The sequence below is a fragment of the Engystomops pustulosus genome, chromosome 4 (assembly GCF_040894005.1).
Source record: "Engystomops pustulosus chromosome 4, aEngPut4.maternal, whole genome shotgun sequence".
NCBI lineage: Eukaryota > Metazoa > Chordata > Amphibia > Anura > Leptodactylidae > Engystomops > Engystomops pustulosus.
The window spans coordinates 204,498,192-204,511,203 of NC_092414.1; the positions used below are offsets into that span (position 1 = coordinate 204,498,192).

Below are 13,012 nucleotides of genomic sequence, written 5' to 3' on the forward strand. Positions count from 1 at the left end.
TCCTCCTCCAGGAAATATACTCTAGCAGCCTTCAAATTGTGGTGTTTTCTTATGGACCTCTGGGGTTTAGTATTGGGTTGAGCCAGGGCCCACCGGAGGATCCTCTGGTACTCTGGTGGGCCAGTCAGACACTGAATTGCCAAGCCTAAGGTTCTGTGATCTTCACAACATATATTTGAAAAGGTCACATGTTTCCCAAGGGTGGGGGGGAACTGCTCCTTTCCAGCCCCTCCCAATTGGCAACTGCTTAGTCACACAGCAGATGCTAATAAAAGGTACAATATAACATATCTTTTTTTCTGTAAAACCTATTTTTTATACAAAAACACTTTGGCAGTGTATGTACTATGCTCTGTGGGGACTGGGGGAGTGCTAAAAATGGGTCTCCTGGTGACAGGTTCCCTTTAATTTAATTGTTTGTTGCAGTACAAATCACAACAAAACTTGAGGGTTAATTGCTACATCCAAAAATTCATAAAAATTCTAACTAAGTGAAAAAGGTCTCATATCGGACCATGTAAACATCAATTTCTAAAATATCTCTTTTCATTATGGGAAGTCCTCTAAAAATATATTTTCTCCAGTTTGTCATTAATATCCATAGAAATGTTCCCATTTTCTTAGCACTTCCAAGTTTTGTTAGCCCAAAAGTCTTTCCATACATTTCGTAACTCCTTTCCAGCATAATGGTGTGCTATGACAATTTTTTTAAATTTGCAAAGGTCATATTTAGGCTTGAAGATGTTAAATAAACCTCCTGGGGGTTTTGAAGGTGAAATCTGGAGATTGTACAAACAAATTCCCATAAAAGCATCTTCCATGGGGATGACCTGAATTTCTTGCGCTACATCATAGATTTTTTGTGCCATATCCACTGAGAAGACATATCCAGGACCAGTGCAATAAGGTGGGTAGGTGTCATTCGGATAGATCTCCCTAGGTACATACCACTTATATATCCTGTTTCTCATTGGTCGTGTCTTGCCCTTTATGTCTCCAGTGAAGTAATTTTTACGTACAGGTAAGTCTGGATGTAGAAGTTGATGGACCAAGTAGTCTACATTTAGAAACACGTCACTGTCTACCTTCATGACGTAGCTAGTAGAGGGACAGAATTTGGTCACCCATTCCAGTCCCATCAAGGTTTTCAAGGTCAAGTTGTAATAAGTGTCCATGAAGTCTTGTTGAATGATGTCCCCAAAAGTCCTACTTTCTTCCTCCAACAACAACTGGTTCTGTTTAGGAGTAACCTGGGATAGACCCACCAGAAATATCCTAACCACATCCACATCATAAAGACTAACGTTACCCCATGTCTCCCGAATGGTTTGTCTAGACTCTTCATCGTTGCTTTTTACGAAAACCATTAGAACAAGAAAAGGTTTCCGATTCTTACACTTGTCTGGTTGGTTAACGAGGAACGTGTAAGGAAATGGGTAAGGGGGGGCCAGGGGGTGCTGGAAAGCTGGGTAAGTCAAATTATTTACAGGTTGGTTCTTGTGTATTTTCACAGGTTCTGGAAGACACTTGTTGAGAGGTTGGACTGTGATTTCATATTGGAGTAGGTATCCAGAAAAAAACATGGCAACCATGAGAAGTAAGGTGGGCAATTTCCCTGAGAAGATTCGGACTTTCATGTTGTCCTGGAAAATCAGGTCCTTGTCTAGACTTCTGTAAAGATTTTGAAACAGAAGAGGTGAAGAAAATTAGAATCAACAAGTACTAAATCAGGTAACAAGTCAGATGGCAAAGCAACGTAAAGCAGGAACCACCAAGACAAGGAATATTTGCTCAGTTTCCAGTGGCAGAACATGATATAGCCCATGATTGTAGAAGACTGACTGGAAGTTGTCCTCCAAAACCAATAGGTCCATTCATGTCTATAGCTTTCACATCAGGCAAAATCTTTTTAATAAACACAATTTTTCACAATTTTGTGTTTTTTTTATTCCTATTTTTTTAATCAAGTTATCTATTAGGGGGGCATGATATATAATTTATTAGGGGGGCACAACATATAATTTATTAGGAGTCATGGCATATAATGTATTATGGGGGGATGACATATAATTTATTCGGGGGCTCTGTATATGATTTAATAGATTTACACCGTACATTGGGGGGGACGCCTGTACATAACTCATTAATGAAGCCAGAGGAGAACAGTATATCATTAATCAGCCCTGGAAACTGTACAGGATATATGTGGGGGCACAGCATGGTCATTTGTCTTGTGAGGTGCATATATAGTTTAGAGGTGCAGTAATGTTATCCAGGAGACACTATACTGCAAGTGACTGTGGTACTTTTAGGGGCACAGTGTGGAGATTTGCTGCACAAAGCTGAAGAAGTCTGGCTGCAAATTCTGCATGGATAAGGCGCAGCTTGTTCATGTACAGATGTAAACTTATGTATGAGCTACTTAAAGGAAACCTACCATTTCAAATGGTAGGTTTAAGCTGTAAACACCGAGCACCAGCTCAGGGTGAGCTGGTGCCGGGGCTTAGTTTCGTTAGTGTTAAAACCGCGGTATCGCGGTTTTAACACTTTTTAAACTTTATAGCATAAACTGCTTCGGCGCTGCGTGCGCCTACATAGGAAATGCCGCAGGCGTTGCGCGCGCACGGTCGCACGCAGCGCCGAAGCGGCTTCTGCTATAAAGTTTAAAAAGTGTTAAAACCGCGATACCGCGGTTTTAACACTAACGAAACTAAGCACCGGTGTTTACCGGTGCTCGGTGTTTACAGCTTACACCTACCATTTGAAATGGTAGGTTTCCTTTAACCCCTTAACGCTCTGCGCTGTAGCTCTACGGTGCAGAGGTATAAGGAGTGTATGAAGAGGGCTCACGGGCTGAGTCCTCTTCATACAAAGGTGGGGGTTTTTGCATTTTGCAGAAAACCCCCACCGCTAATAACCGCGGTCGGTGCTTGCACTGATCGCGGCTATTAACCCTGGCATTGCCGCCGGCAAAGCCAGCGTTTAAAAGACGGCGGCGCGCGGCCGCCGCAATCTTTTTTTTCGATCGCCGCGCCCCCGAACATCATCGGGGGGCGGCGATCGGTTGCCATGGTAGCCTCGGGTCTTCTTTTGACACGAGGCTACATGGCTTCTGGAGATTCGTTACAATGAGCCAGTGGCTCATTGTAATGAATGACCTGCAAAAATGCCATATATTGCAATACAGAAGTATTGCAGTATATGGTAGGAGCGATCTGACCATCTAGGGTTAATGTACCCTAGATGGTCTAAGAAATAGTGGGAAAAAAAAAAAAACAGTTTAAAAAATGAAAAAAATTAATAAAATATTAAAAATTCAAATCACCCCCCTTTCCCTAGAACTGATATAAAACATAATAAACAGTAAAAACATATTAGGTATCGCCGCATCCCAAAATGCCCGATCTATCAAAATATAAAAATGAAAAGGTTTTTTTTTCGTACGGGAGGTTTTAAATTTTTGTAAATGCATGAAAAAATTATAAAGCCTATAGAAATTTGGTATCCCTGTGATCGTACTGACCCAAAGAATATAGGAGACATCAAATTTGAGAGCCCTAAAAACCAAGCCCACAAGAAAATGACACAAATGCATTTTTTTTTACCAATTTCACCATATTTGGAATTTTTTCCTGCTTCCTAGTACTCGGCATGAAATATTAAATGCCGTCACTATGAAGTGCAATTTGTATTATATTTTAGTATGGAATGAATTTTAAAAATCGCAAAACCTGAGGGATCATTAATACTCCTTGGCCTGTAACTTCTGCTATATCTCCGCCACTTTGGGCTGGTGGGTAACAATTACATGCACTTACCTTTCAGGACGTAGGTTGTTATGCTGGACTGGCCAGGGTGAAATGACACAATTTCTGAGATTGTCATCCGGACATTGTGAGCTGGATTGGGCTGACCCCTCCTGCATGCACAGCGCAGGTGTAACCTGACAACCCCATTATGTAGATAAATGATCTTATACTAAATACTTCTTTTAGGACATCAGAAGGACCAACAATTAGTCCAAATGAGTCGTCAGTCATAACTCAAGGAAGTCAGACACAGAAACAAGAATTATTCTGTGGACCCTGGCCAAGAATACGAACATGAAACAAAGGAACTGCTCATAAGTTAGTCTGTTACCAAATATATTGCCCAATTATGCTATAAAACATTAATAATAATAACACTGAATCATTATTATTGCAGGCAGTTTTTATATATTGGTTCAGCATTTCGTCTCAGGACCCTTGGTATCAAAGGCAGCAGCATAGTATGTTAAAGTGGTTAGCCACTATTTTATTGGTTGCCCATGTGTCATACTGCCTTAATAATAATAATCCCTGAATGTTCATCAAGTGATTCAGCAGTTCTGATACTTACTTTAATGCTGTCTGCAAACTCTCTGTGGATCTTTGTTTACATGTCTGAGCACTGCTGAATAGGAGGAGCTGCAGCAGGAGAGTTATGGCTCATCCTGCTTTTTCGCCAACCTGTTCCTTCTGTCTGTCAGTGAGACGGACTGCGAGAGAAAGAGTGGGTGACGCCATGAGGACAGACTGAAGGAGTGAGAAACAGGAAGCTGTGTATATATATGCAAAGGGAAGCATGGTGAGAACAGGGAAAGGCTGAAGCTATTAAGGGAGGCAAAGACATACACGCCAAAACATACTGTTAGGTTGTTTAGATTGTGAGCTCCATGGAGACAGGGACCAATTTGACATGCTTTGTACAGTGCTGCATAATAATAAATTATTATTATTATATACATGCAGATGTAATCTTCCTCAACAGACTAATATATGGAGGTATGGAGGTAGATATATGGAGGTGGATCTATATATATGAGAAAGAAAGAGAGAAAAAACTCTAACAAAAGGTGATATTGAGGCTACCTAAGATACCAAAGGTCCTAAATCCAAATTATATCTGACACACAATGTACAAATTGCCTCTAATTGTTATGGCATCTTGGGAGGAGCAGTTTGAGTGCTGATAGGAGACGGTCCCCAGGTAGAGATGAGATGGGGACATCCACATACAAACATCTATCGGAGAGAAGCCCAGCACAAGGACTGTGAGATATGGAGGTTACATTCTGTTCCTCTAAGTGGGGACCATATAGTGAGACTCTGCTTTATCACATTAGTCTTGTTAACAGTAAAGCGCATTGCCTCTTCTGAGAACCTAAGGTAACAATATATTAATTGCCTAATTCTGAGTAAGGTGGAAGATAAACTAAACTTGTCTAAAAGTTAGAAGGAGATTAGATGCAATATAGTTCATATATAGTGATGTCTTCTGAGTATTATGTCATTACCTGTGTGCAGTTTTCTATCTGCAGAGCGTAGAAACAGGCTTAGCGTCATACGTCAGTCTCGTGGTCAATAGGTGATCAGATGGTCCAGGTACAGAACACGTCGATCCCGGTGACTCCGATAATTTGCACCTTGCACCAGAGGGAGAACTTTGCCCTCTGAGTCTTGTGGGAAGGGATGAGGTGGAAATACACATAAGTCAGAGGACTTCCCATTCCTTACCTGTCTGACCTCTCCTGCTACAAAAGACCAAAACATCAGCACATTGTATAATAATAAATTCCTGGACACATAATAACACCACAGAAAGTGTCACTGTTGTGAATTATTAAAGGGGTTGGCCACTTTACTTCATGTTTTTTGTGTAGTGTGTGTAAGTGTTAGGGGCAGGATACCAGGTAATTTACCAATATACACCTATTGATAGTTCTGCTCCACTTTCCTGATATGTAAAGTGAAGCCTCCTGTCTGTTACCTCATCATTTTACCTCATGTCTTTTACCTCATTTACCTCATGTTTTTTACCTCATCATTTTACCTCATCATTTTACCTCATGTCTTTTACCTCATCATTTTACCTCATGTCTTTTACCTCATCATTTTACTTCATGTCTTTTACCTCATCATTTTACCTCATGTCTTTTACCTCATCATTTTACCTCATGTCTTTTACCTCATCATTTTACCTCATGTCTTTTGCCTCATCATTTTACCTCATGTCTTTTACCACATCAGCCAACGATTCCTGTCCATAAAATGGCCGAAGATGGAGGTTTATGTCATCTCTAACTGTCCATGAACAATCACCCTGCCAGGACCTATATAATATATTCATGAATACTATCATAAGGTTCTGTCAGGGCCCAGAATCGGCTACTAGACAGAGAATAGAGCTGTTCTCCCAAATCAATCTGCTGTGGTGATTCTGGTCAGAATCTGAGGTCTTCTGGGGGTCTGATCCATATAATTAATTACACATACCTAGAAAACCCCTTGTAGATAAAAGTAGCGCGTAGTGCGTAGTATATGAAGGTGATAAAGGGGAAAATAGAAATGGAAAAATGGATGGAGGTTTTCATGTGAAAGGCAAACACTAGAACAAATATGACTTATCTAGGAGACTATACATCAGTATATGCTACATGGGAATCAGGCGTGTACATGTCATGTTCCCACCAATAATAGCACAAAACATCAGGGGGTTGTGACTTTTCTTATACATTTATGTAAAGAATGGCAGGTCCTGCAGAGCTACCAAACCATGCTGACTTTGGGCTATTTCTACTGTCTCTTTAAGAAGTATAGAAGCCCAGAAAGGAAGGGGATAAGGTGGTAAAAGGGAGGGCACCTCAGGCAGAAGTTGCAGGAGCAGGAGAGATACAGCTCCCGCCATGGGTATACATGTGTAAAGTATTGTTATATGTTTAACCCCTTAACGCTCTGCGCCGTAGCTCTACGGCGCAGAGGTATAAGGGATGTATGAAGAGGGCTCACGGGCTGAGTCCTCTTCATACAGAGGTGGGGGTTTTTGCATATTGCACAAAACCCCCACCGCTAATAACCGCGGTCGGTGCTTGCACCGATCGCGGCTATTAACCCCTTCAACGCCGCCGGCAAAGTCGCCGGCGGCGTTTAAAAGACGGCGGCGCGTGGGCGCCGCCATCTTTTTTCCGATCGCCACGCCCCCGAACGTCATCGGGGGGCGGCGATCGGTTGCCATGGTAGCCTCGTGTCTTCTTTTGACACGAGGCTATCTGGCAGCTGCAGATTCGTTACAATGAGCCAGTGGCTCATTGTAATGAATGTGCTGCAAAAATGCCATATATTGCAATACAGAAGTATTGCAGTATATGGTAGCAGCGATCTGACCATCTAGGGTTAATGTACCCTAGATGGTCTAAAAGATAGTGAAAAAAAAAATAAAAAAAAAAGTTTAAAAAATAAAAAAAATTAATAAAATATTAAAAGTTCAAATCACCCCCCTTTCCCTAGAACGGATATAAAACCTAATAAACAGTAAAAATCACAAACATATTAGGTATCACCGCGTCCCAAAATGCCCGATCTATCAAAATATAAAAACGGTTACAGGCGGCGGTGACCTCCGAGGCGGGAAATGGCGCCCAAATGTCCGAAATGCGACTTTTACACCTTTTTACATAACATAAAAAATGAAATAAAAAATGATCAAAATGTCGCACAGACCTCAAAATGGTAGCAATGAAAACGTCGCCTCATTTCGCAAAAAATGACCCCTCACACATCTCTGTGCGCCAAAGTATGAAAAAGTTATTAGCGTCAGAAGATGGCAAAAAATTTTTTTTCTTTTTTGTACACATTCGTTTAATTTTTGAAAATGTATTAAAACACAATAAAACCTATATATTTGGTATCACCGCGATCGCACCGAACCAAAGAATAAAGTAGGCATATTATTTGGAGCGAAGAGTGAAAGTCGTAAAAACTGAGCCCACAAGAACGTGACGCACGTGCGGTTTTTTTTCAATTTTTCCACATTTGGAATTTTTTTTCAGCTTCGCAGTACACGGCATGTTAAAATAAATAACATTACGGGAAAGTAAAATTTGTTACGCACAAAATAAGCCCTCACACAGGTCTGTACACGGAAAAATGGAAAAGTTATGGATTTTTGAAGTTGGAGAGCGAGAAATGAGCCGGAAAACCCTCCGTCCTTAAGGGGTTAATAAAAATGCTTTTATTTTTATATGCTGTGGATGAAGATTGATAACAGTGTGATTACACGCTCTGTGCAGAGAAGAATTTGAGGCTCCCTGGGGAAAGAGATGTCTTTTGTTTCTGGGATGCCCATGTGATAATTTCCTAACCAATGAACTATGGACATTACTTCTTATCTTTAACTAACCAAGCACAGGTCCTGCCTCACTGAAAGTTCTGTATAATCCTTTGTGAAGCAAATAAAGCATTCTCACATCTGCCTAGCCTTTCATGGCATCAGTTTGCAGAGATTGAGATATTATACCATATGTTGTCTTGGTTTGATTTCTGCTGACCCCACTCGGTGAATTTTATTAGTCATTAGAGAACTTGAAGTTGTGTAAACAGGGGCAGAACTTGACACCTGCAACATCAGAATACAGATTACAGATGTTCTAGAGAGGGATGCTTCTAGTCCCTACTAGAGCCTTTGTTATCTTCTCTTTAGACCTCTTATTGCTACCATCATCACAAAGTTTGGCATTCCCTGGCTAAGAGCAGTGCCACGTCTCCCTGTTTCACTTCGCATGCGCCCATCAGTAATTCCGGGTGCATGTGCAGTACCTGCTGCGGGCGAGGAGAGAGATGGCACTGTGAAGGGGACCTTTTCCAGTGGGCGCATGTGCAGGTTTTGAGATGTGTCACTAGCTCCTGACTGGTGCATGGTTGAGATGTGAGAAAAAAAAGATATAAAACATTTCTTGCAGCCACATACATGGAATGATATGGTGATAGGTCCATGAGACGTCTAGACAATAGAGAGACAACAAATATTATAAGAATATTCAATTTAATTCCAGCAGAAATCACAGTGGTCCGGTCTCCTCTCTTGAGGCAATGAGAAAACTAAAACTTTAGAGCGCCTGTAATGGGCTCATGTGGGACCACGTAATTATTAATTTTCTAAAAAAAAAGCTTTTCATTTAGGAAGTTTTCTAAAAACATACTTTCTCAGATCATAAAAAATTATCCAATTTTCCTAACACATGTGAGTTTTGTTAGCCCAAAAGTCTTCCCATACATTTCGTAACACCTTTCCAGCATAATCGGTCACTATGACAACTTTTCTAAATTTGCAAAGGTCATATTGAAGCCTGACAATGTTAAATAAACCTCCTGGGGGGGTTGTCGGTGGGATATGGAGCTCATACAAACAAATTCCCATAAAAGCATCTTCAATGGGGATGACCCGAATTTCTTGCGCTACATCATAGATTTTTTGTGCCATATCCACTGAGAAGACATATCCAGGACCAGTGCAATAAGGTGGGTAGGTGTCATTTGGATAGATCTCCCTAGGTACATACCACTTATATGTTATGCTTCTCATTGGTCCTGTGTTGGTCCTAATGTCCCCAGTGAAGTAATTTTTACGTACAGGTAAGTCTGGATGCAGAAGTTGATGGACCAAGTAGTCTACATTTAGAAACACGTCACTGTCTACCTTCATGACGTAGCTAGTAGAGGGACAGAATTTGGTCACCCATTCCAGTCCCATCAAGGTTTTCAAGGTCAAGTTGTAATAAGTGTCCATGAAGTCTTGTTGAATGATGTCCCCAAAAGTCCTACTTTCTTCCTCCAACAACAATTGGTTCTTATCAGGAGTAACCTGGGGTAGACCCACCAGAAATATCCTAACCACATCCACATCATATAGACTAACGTTACCCCATGTCTCCCGAATGGTTTGTCTAGACTCTTCATCGTGGCTTTTTACGAAAACCATTAGAACAAGAAAAGGTTTCCGATTCTTACACTTGTCTGGTTGGTTAATGAGGAACGTGTAAGGAAATGGGTAAGGGGGAGCCAGGGGGTGCTGGAAAGCTGGGTAAGTCAAATTATTTACAGGTTGTTTCTTCTGTAATTTTACAAGTTCTTGAAGCCACTTGTTGAGAGGTTGGACTGTATTTTTTTCTTTAAGTAGGTATTCAGACAAAAACATGGCAACCGTGAGAAGTAAGATGCACAATTTTCCTGAGCAGATTCGGACTTTCATGTTGTCCTGGAAAATCAGGTCCTTGTCTAGACTTCTGTAAAGATTATAAAACATAATAAGTAATAAATAAGGTAACAAGTCAGATGGCAAAGTGACATATAGTAAGAACCATCAAGGAAAGACACAGCAAGCAAGAGTCACCCTTCATATAACAACAGAAGCAAGAAGCCCATAGTAAGGTTAAACCAAATAACCCGGAATTAAGAACCTATGACATCTGTATAGATAACACTGACCCATCATTACATCACTACTGATAATAAATGATGTCACAGCTAATCTCCTCCCCCTCCCTGTACAAGGACCTCTATATAGATAACACTGACCCATCATTACATCACTACTGATAATAAATGATGTCACAGCTAATCTCCTCCCGCTCCCTGTACAATGACCTCTGTATAGACAACACTGACCAATCATTACATCACTACTGACAATAGATGATGTCACAACTTATCTCCTCCCCCTCCCTGTACAATGACCTCTATATAGATAACACTGACCCATCATTACATCACTACTGACAATAGATAATGTCACAGCTTATCTCCTCCCCCTCCCTGTACAATGACCTCTATATAGATAACACTGACCCATCATTACATCACTACTGACAATAGATGATGTCACAGCTTATCTCCTCCCCCTCCCTGTACAAGGACCTCTGTATAGATATACTGACCCATCATTACATCACTACTGACAATAGATGATGTCACAGCTTATCTCCTCCCCATCTCTGTACAATGACCTCTATATAGATAACACTGACCCATCATTACATCACTACTGACAATAGATGATGTCACAGCTTATCTCCTCCCCCTCCTGTACAATGACCTCTATATAGATAACACTGACCCATCATTACATCACTACTGACAATAGATGATGTCACAGCTTATCTCCTCCCCCTCCCTGTATAATGACCTCTATATAGATAACATTGACCCATCATTACATCACTACTGACAATAGATGATGTCACAACTTATCTCCTCCCCCTCCCTGTACAATGACCTCTATATAGATAACACTGACCCATCATTACATCACTACTGACAATAGATGATGTCACAGCTTATCTCCTCCTCCCTGTACAATGACCTCTATATAGATAACACTGACCCATCATTACATCACTACTGACAATAGATGATGTCACAGCTTATCTCCTCCCCTTCCCTGTACAATGACCTCTATATAGATAACACTGACCCATCATTACATCACTACTGACAATAGATGATGTCATAGCTTATCTCCTCCCCCTCCCTGTACAATGACCTCTATATAGATAACACTGACCCATCATTACATCACTACTGACAATAGATGATGTCACAGCTTTTCCCCTCCTCCTCCCTGCACAGACCTGCCTAAAAATCTCTCAATGTGTTGGCTCCAGAACATTATTGCCTTTTGCCATGTGGCTGCTGTAAAGCAAATCACTAAATGTTGTTACCGGAGCTCAGGACACATGTTTGCCCTCACTTATAATGAACAGAAAAAACTATTCTAATAAATATACATTTAACATTTTTTTTTTACATTTTACTATGGAAGAAAATATTGGTCACTCGTGTATCGATAATACCCTGAAGTTTACATCGCTTTTAAAATCCTACATTTATGCCAAACTTGAAATGTCATATACACTGCTCATCCCTCTGTGACGTGTAACCACCTCCATATGTTGTATTATCCATGTGCTTTACCTTTCACAATGTCGGCTGCAGGACAGGCGGCTCTGGGTGACATAAGACACTTATCTACTTCATCTAGACAGTGTGATCTGTATTGTTATCTGCCAACCCCTCCGGGTATATCCTGGAGCTGCTGGATCCTGTCAGAGCCTCCGAAAACCAACTCTCATCTGCTAAAATCTTCTTTTAGGAAACCAGAACCCCAATAATTAAAAAATCTGGTCCAGTCTTCTCCTCAGTCATGAGACTCAGACTCGCTGAATCCTGTGGACCCTGGCCAAGACAAACGAGATGAGAAGACAAAAGGAACAATCACAGGTTAGTCCGGTATCAATTATATTGTCTATATATTATATAAAACATGACATTCAGGCAAATCTTTCATCTCAGGACCCTCAGTATCAAAGGCAGAGGCATAGAGAGTGATAAGCCACACACTCTCCTGATTGTAGAGATTTTCTAAGCTGCTTTAGGAGCAATCTTCTTTCTTACAGGCACAAAATGATAGTGTATGGAGATAGATCTATATAGAAAAAGAGTAAACTGTAGTAATAGATGAGCGTGTGGCTGCCTCCGGTACCAGGGGTCCGAAATCCAATCATATGTGACACACAATATTATAATTGCCTCTAATTTTTTATAGTATCTCGGAAGGAGCAGTGTGAGCGCCAGGCCAAAATGTCTAAAAGTTAGAAGCAGATTAGATACAATACAATTCACATACAGTGATATAGTCTTCTGTGTATTTTACCCTTACCCCGTACGCGTAGAATCAGGCTTAGCGTCATACGTCACTCATAGTCTATAGGTGATCAGACGGTCCAGGTACACGGCACGCTGATCCCGGTGACTCCGATAACTTCTGTGGGAAGGGATGATACACGTGTATGAGAGCTTGGCGTGTAGTGATATCTGGGACACGTCATGACTGGGACGCGCTTGATTTCCCAGTCTTACCTGTGTGGCATCAGGTCTGATCTCTCCTGCTATATAAGACACCAAAGCCCGAAGCATCAGCAGATTGTATAATAGGGAAATAGCAGCGTTACTGTTAGTTTTAGACTTTATGATAAAGAATCTGTTCAAATGCAGGATTTTTATAGGGCTGAAGGCAAATGTCAGGACTATACCATGCGCCATTTTTGACACACTAGACCCTTAATTCATTTCCTTTATATGGGGATCCTCATGCTCCAAACTACAACTAGCAAAGCGCATGGTCCGACTGAGCACCGGAACGCTTCCTAATTTGTGTT

The 13,012-nt window shown here is 41.0% G+C and overlaps 2 protein-coding genes across 3 annotated transcripts; both read right to left on the minus strand.

Annotated features, from left to right (window-relative positions):
- Positions 1-373: 373 nt before the first annotated feature.
- On the minus strand, positions 374-5,565 carry LOC140125760 (beta-1,3-galactosyltransferase 2-like). 2 transcript variants are annotated; one of them, XM_072144629.1, is made up of 3 exons: positions 5,318-5,565; positions 4,381-4,519; positions 374-1,671 (listed from the first exon to the last, which is right to left on the minus strand). In XM_072144629.1, the coding sequence occupies exon 3, from the start codon at positions 1,635-1,637 to the stop codon at positions 621-623; it is 1,017 nt and encodes a 338-aa protein (XP_072000730.1). In that variant the 5' UTR covers positions 1,638-1,671; positions 4,381-4,519; positions 5,318-5,565; the 3' UTR covers positions 374-620. The 2 variants fall into 2 exon arrangements, with proteins under 2 accessions (XP_072000730.1, XP_072000731.1); XM_072144630.1 differs by lacking the exon at positions 4,381-4,519.
- A 3,377-nt stretch (positions 5,566-8,942) lies between these two features.
- On the minus strand, positions 8,943-12,787 carry LOC140125761 (beta-1,3-galactosyltransferase 2-like). The gene is made up of 4 exons (XM_072144632.1): positions 12,714-12,787; positions 12,514-12,618; positions 11,769-12,029; positions 8,943-10,081 (listed from the first exon to the last, which is right to left on the minus strand). Exon 4 carries the CDS (start codon positions 10,045-10,047, stop codon positions 9,031-9,033), a length of 1,017 nt encoding a protein of 338 aa, XP_072000733.1. The 5' UTR covers positions 10,048-10,081; positions 11,769-12,029; positions 12,514-12,618; positions 12,714-12,787; the 3' UTR covers positions 8,943-9,030.
- Between the last annotated feature and the right edge of the window lie 225 nt (positions 12,788-13,012).

Excerpts from the sequence above, each read along its gene's own strand:
- LOC140125761 (XM_072144632.1), bottom strand. The coding sequence starts at position 10,047 with ATGAAAGTCCGAATCTGCTCAGGAAAATTGTGCATCTTACTTCTCACG.
- LOC140125760 (XM_072144630.1), bottom strand. The coding sequence starts at position 1,637 with ATGAAAGTCCGAATCTTCTCAGGGAAATTGCCCACCTTACTTCTCATG.